The 6,149-nt window shown below is 33.4% G+C and overlaps 1 protein-coding gene across 1 annotated transcript; it reads left to right on the forward strand.

Annotated features, from left to right (window-relative positions):
- Window positions 1-654: 654 nt before the first annotated feature.
- Window positions 655-4,578, forward strand: LOC105364577 (ATP-dependent RNA helicase DDX42). The gene is made up of 10 exons (XM_011502550.1): window positions 655-685; window positions 1,080-1,327; window positions 1,416-1,682; window positions 1,890-2,430; window positions 2,538-2,766; window positions 2,872-3,146; window positions 3,229-3,379; window positions 3,505-3,833; window positions 4,074-4,220; window positions 4,297-4,578. Exons 2-10 carry the CDS (start codon window positions 1,110-1,112, stop codon window positions 4,501-4,503), a joined length of 2,364 nt encoding a protein of 787 aa, XP_011500852.1. The 5' UTR covers window positions 655-685; window positions 1,080-1,109; the 3' UTR covers window positions 4,504-4,578.
- Window positions 4,579-6,149: the final 1,571 nt, after the last annotated feature.

The following is a 6,149-nucleotide window of genomic DNA, read 5'->3' on the forward strand; positions in this document are numbered from 1 at the left end:
TACGGGCTCTACAAATAAAATATACGATTATGTGTAATTTCTATGTAAAAATTTTTGTATAATCAAACATTTTCTGCTTCTTAATATAAGCAATTTTCAATATTAAGAATAACAGTTGCACATAACGACAATTATTTTAAATAGAAATTTAATTTTTCGTAATATCTGTACATGGAAAGTGAAAGAGCCAAAAATGCTTTATTCATAATCTATTTGTGGTAAAAACAAATAAGGGATAAATATAAAATTGCATCATATTGGTCACATCTTGTTAAACATTTTGTTTTAACTATACCAAATAAATAAATAATCGTAATAGATCGTAATAGACATCATCTAGGCAAGCCGAATCTTCGACAACGTACAAGATCAATTAACAAAAATAAATATAATTTAGGATACTGTAAATTCGTATTATGTACTTGTATATGTAATATGTAAATAAATATGCAGCATTTCATAATATCGAGACGTTACAGATAATATAAATTTATTCCCAAATTTACAGGCGCCATCTATCGAACGGCAGTGACATAAAAGCTCAACAATTTTGACCGAGTGAGTTGGCCGAGCTCTATAATAAACTAAAATCTAAGTGTTTTTACTTTTATTTAATCATTGTATTTGGCTGTGAACTGACTTTTAAATTTAATGACCGTTCGCACGGGGAATTACAATTTCTTAGGTAATTATAATGTTGCATATTAAATATCGAATTGATGATACTGTAATTCATGTTGAATATGTTATAGTAGGAATAATTATTTGTATTCAGTAACGCTTAACCTACAACCTATGCATTTCTTAGCAATTTAATACATTAATAATCATTATATTGTTATTGACAAAATAATTCAAATAAATTAATTGGATACTTGTAATTTCTATTTGTTTCGCAAGTCAATTTGAATATTTAGCGGCGTGCTTTAAAATTTTATTAATATAGAAAATTCATTTACCTCTGGTTCGTTATGTTAACTTTTTTCTTTATCTATAGATATTTTTATATTCATGCGAGTCTGATATTGTCATTGATAATTTATAAGTGCACAGTATAATATAGCTATATAACATTATAGGCTAAATATTCATTGCATAAATTAAGAAAGATGAGTTATCATCGAAGTAACAATGCTAAGAAGCAAAAAGGATTTGGATTTGCTGGATTTCAAATGTCAAGTACTAAACGTACGGGAGCAGCTATACCTCCTGTGCCACAAAATTCAGGTTTCAGTAAACAGGGTTACCATACAATGAATTCTATTACTGAAAATGCCTTATCAGCTTGTTGGAGTGCGCCAAAAAAACATAACAAAACAGAAGAAGAGTAAATTATATTCCCATAAGTATTAATTAATTAATACGTAATGGTTTTAAGTTTAAAATAACAGTATTATTATTTAAAAATTATTTAGATATTTTGACGATGATGAAGAAACTGCGACATCGTCAACTTTAGAATATATTCCGGCTCCGGGTTCGCCGACGTATGAAGAGCACATGAGAAAAAATCAAAAGCAGGATAGCGATAGCGAAGAGGATCCTCTCGATGCATTTATGGCTGGTATCGATGCTGAAATTAAAAAAAGTAAATTCTCCGATTCAGAAGAGCGTAAAGATGATAAACATAAGGGTATTAGAGCGGATATCGATGGAGAAGATGACGAAGAAAGTTATTATCGGTAAAGTAATTGCTTATTATTTTCTGTTTTGTAAACAGTGTTCGCCACTATGCAGCTATAAGCTATAAGCTATCTACTTGTAATTTTGAATGCGTAATGTAGAGAAAGCGTGGGAAAAAATAGTTCTTATTATAAATCTGGTTTAAAAAATTCTTTGTTGGTTAAATTTATTTTTCAAAAAATAATACTCTTTCTTGGCTTAAATAGTTATATGGAAGAAAATCCAAATGCTGGTGTTCACGTAGAGGATTCCGATCAAGAAATTGAGTATGACGAGGATGGAAATCCTATCGCTCCTCTCAGGAAGAAGGAAATAGATCCATTACCCGCTATCGATCACACCGTAATACCTTATGAAGCATTTGAGAAGAACTTTTATATTGTACACGAAGATATCGCAAACTTAAATAAGCAACAGATAGATGACCTGAGAAAGACTTTAGGCATTAAAGTGACAGGACCATCTCCGCCCAATCCGGTGACAAGTTTTGCGCATTTTGGCTTTGACGATTCCTTAATGAAAGCCATTCGAAAGCACGAGTATACTCAACCAACACCAATTCAAACGCAGGCTATTCCAGTAGCCCTTAGTGGACGAGATGCTATAGGTATTGCTAAAACCGGAAGTGGAAAGACAGCTGCATTTATTTGGCCAATGCTTGTACATATAATGGATCAGAAAGAATTATCCTCTGGCGACGGACCAATTGGACTTATATTAGCACCTACCAGAGAATTGTCACAGCAGGTTTATATCTCCACATAATATATATGCCTTATGCGTGCTCCGTTAACATTTTAATAATTGCAAATTGCAAATTATTCTTATGACTGTTAATATTGTTATAATTGCAGATTTATCAAGAAGCGAGGAAATTTGGAAAGGTATATAATATTCAAGTGTGCTGCTGTTACGGCGGTGGAAGTAAATGGGAGCAAAGTAAGGCTTTGGAAAGTGGAGCCGAAATCGTAGTTGCTACTCCTGGTAGAATAATAGATTTAGTTAAAATGAAAGCAACTAATTTATCTAGAGTGACGTTTTTGGTACTCGATGAAGCGGATAGAATGTTTGACATGGGTTTTGGTATGCACCACCACTTGACAACAGTCAAATTCACATTAGAAACATACGTTGGATGAATATGTTGCGTACACATACGCATATTGATTTCAATACTTTTGATTTTAGAACCTCAAGTTAGATCGATATGCAATCACGTGAGACCAGATAGACAAACATTATTGTTTAGTGCGACTTTTAAAAAACGAATTGAAAAACTTGCAAGGGATGTACTGACTGATCCTATTAGAATTGTGCAAGGTGACGTGGGCGAAGCAAACACAGATGTATCTCAACACGTTATTGTCTTTTACAATAATCCAACGGGTAAATGGACTTGGTTGAATCAAAACATAATTGAATTTTTGAGCACCGGCAGTTTGTTAATATTTGTGACTAAAAAGGTAAGGAAAATCACAATGTAGAAAAGTAATTTGGCAAGTAATAACGTAGTCGTAGTAATGCATAATATATTTTGTATTGCAGTTAAATGCAGAGGAGCTGGCAAATAATTTAAAGCTCAAAGAATATGATGTTTTACTGCTTCATGGCGATATGGATCAAATCGAAAGGAATAAAGTAATCACTGCGTTTAAAAAACAAACAGTTAGTATTTTAGTTGCGACAGACGTAGCAGGTACGTGACATCCATCCGAATTCTTATAAATTTTGTTTGCTTACGCGCTACATGCGAGTGTCGACAAATATTTTTCAAATTTATCCAATGAATAATAATAATGCCAAACCGAACACCTGTTGCAGCTCGAGGATTAGATATACCACACATTAGGACTGTTATAAATTATGATGTAGCTCGTGATATTGATACTCATACACATAGAATCGGTAGGACGGGTCGAGCTGGTGAGAAGGGCACAGCTTTTACACTTGTGACTGAAAGGGATAAAGAATTCGCTGGACATCTCGTAAGGAATCTCGAAGGAGCAAATCAAGATGTGCCAAATAGTCTGCTAGATTTAGCTTTACAAAGTAATTGGTTTAGAAAATCGCGATTTAAAAGTGGTAAGGGCAAGCAAGTGAATGTTGGTGGCGCAGGTTTTGGTTTCCGCACCAAAAACACATCCAGTCAGGTAAATTGCTTCATTGCTTGAATAGTTCATTACTTAACTAACATGCCTGATAATGATAATGCTCAATAGCTTCGCACATTGAAAATTACAGTTAAAATTTTATATGAAACAAACAAAAGACAAAATAAAAAACAAAAAAAAAACAAGAAAAAAGAACAGCCAAAAAAAAAACATACTTCTAATGAGGATAAAAGTTTATTAGTCATAAATTATAATTATGTATACTGTTCGCTGTTCCAGAGTGGCCAGTTAGATTCGTCGGCCTCCTCATCCTCACACGTACCAAAGGACATCAGTGAAGTAGTTAAGAAATTAGAAAGAGCTGGTCCAGGTAGCGATCGATTATCAGCGATGAAGGCAGCATTTCGAAGTCAATACAATACACAGGTATGTAAAATTATTGGTTGGAGGTGAAAATTGACATGGAATTTTAAAATTAATTACGCGAAATATTAAATGGCAGTTCCGTGCTTCATCGGATCATACATGGGAGCAAACTATTACGCCTCCTTCGTTGATTATGCCACCACCTCCTCCACCACCTCCAAGTGCAGGATTGTCAAACACGCCGCCACCGGCGCAACCAGCGTGTGATGAAATAACAGAGAGCAGGACAATAGACGCAGAGAGATCGGAAAGAAAAAGACTTCGAAAAAGTCGATGGGAGTGATAAGATTATTTGTTAAGAATGTAATGTTTCGTCCCATATCCAAAGAACTAATAAAAGTTCAAAATTGATCACTGATTGACGAGTCTTTTAATGAACAATGAATGATCGAATTAAAATTATTCGATAATAAACTATTAAACATTGCATCGTAAAAACTATGAGACATTAAACTGTCTTGCACATATTATTTTTTATTTTCATCATTAATCATACGTCAAGTTTTGATGATCTATATCGCATCATTTCGATAATCGGAATGTGCATTATAATGAAAATTTAACGATTAGAATACATAAATGTTGAGTTTAAAATTACATATTTTTCATTACTGTTACTAATTAAATTATATAATACAACTATCGACTGTGTGTGTGTTCAATACATATATATATATATATATATATATATATATATATACATATTGAAGAAAGCCAGGATGTATATATTTATAATATAAATTTTCAATTAGTGATTAATAAAACTTGTATGATGTTCTTCAAGAAATCCTATTGTGTATATTTTTATTCTCAAGTGAGCTTATGTAGCATGATTTATGACTATGAAGACGTCTTTTTTATCATCTAAAATAAATGAATATTTACAAATAACATACATTTAAATCTTTTATAACTTATCCTCTTGTACTGGAAGCCATAAATACTTTCATGAACATTGAACTTGTAAACAACTTGGGATTATTATTACGATTACGTTGGGTTGGTTATTGTTTCACGATACGAAAAATTATCTCGGGCTTATGAATTTCTTAAACTTACTATCAATAAATGTCCTGTGTAATTCTTATAAGAAATTTTATTCTGCATGGATACATTCTTAAGTAAACGTACATTTTATCAACGTATATTTATTAATAGATTTTCTACATTTAAACAATAAGAAGAAGTATGTGAGCACAATAATTCACGTGTCAGGATAACACCTCAAAGGCAGCATCCAATAAATGGACGCCCAAGCATATGCGTTTAGTGTGGATTAGAAGTATTGAAGTAACATTGGCGCACCTGGTAATTTTGCTTATATTTATTGTAAATTGTTCCGTTTTAATAGTCCATTGAAAGTGCGACGTATAATTTCAATTAACACGATAATCGCATTTAAGCGCTACAAGTGTGATACTAATATTAATATATACGTAATTATAAGGAGTAATGCGAAAATATAAATCTCCATTTTTTTTTTTAGTGTATTTTACATGGTAGATATGTGAAATCGTGAGTAATGATTTTAAACTTAAGCTATATATGTATCGCCTAGGAATCTAAGGAAAATGGTAAAAACCTCTTGGCAATTGTACTAAATTACCAAGATATACATGGTTATGAGTTAATCTGCGAATCCTTGGACAGCCATTTAGGGCACCGCTGCAATCGAGAATTGCCTTGTTGCAGACGCGTTAACGCGCAAGAGCGACGAATTCGTTGCCCGACATTCGTCCTCTCGCGCGTCAATAAAGCTAATTTATTTTCTCATCGTTGATCAACCTGATTATCCGACATACACTCGTTACACCTCCGGATTACGTTCGCGAATACTTTGTTAACGCCAAGTGTCTTCTCCTCTCGACGGTTGGGGGAGGGCGGTTTTGGACTGGGCGGCGGGATGGCGGGGGGGGGGCGGCGGGAGGG

The sequence above is a fragment of the Ceratosolen solmsi genome, unplaced genomic scaffold, assembly GCF_000503995.2.
Source record: "Ceratosolen solmsi marchali unplaced genomic scaffold, CerSol_1.0 scaffold39, whole genome shotgun sequence".
Lineage (NCBI taxonomy): Eukaryota > Metazoa > Arthropoda > Insecta > Hymenoptera > Agaonidae > Ceratosolen > Ceratosolen solmsi.

Bases quoted from the DNA above. Each gene is read 5' to 3' on its own strand.
- LOC105364577 (XM_011502550.1), top strand. From the start codon at position 1,110: ATGAGTTATCATCGAAGTAACAATGCTAAGAAGCAAAAAGGATTTGGA. The intron at 1,328-1,415 runs GTAAATTATATT...AAAATTATTTAG, and splicing joins CATAACAAAACAGAAGAAGA to ATATTTTGACGATGATGAAG. The intron at 3,834-4,073 runs GTAAATTGCTTC...TCGCTGTTCCAG, and splicing joins CCAAAAACACATCCAGTCAG to AGTGGCCAGTTAGATTCGTC.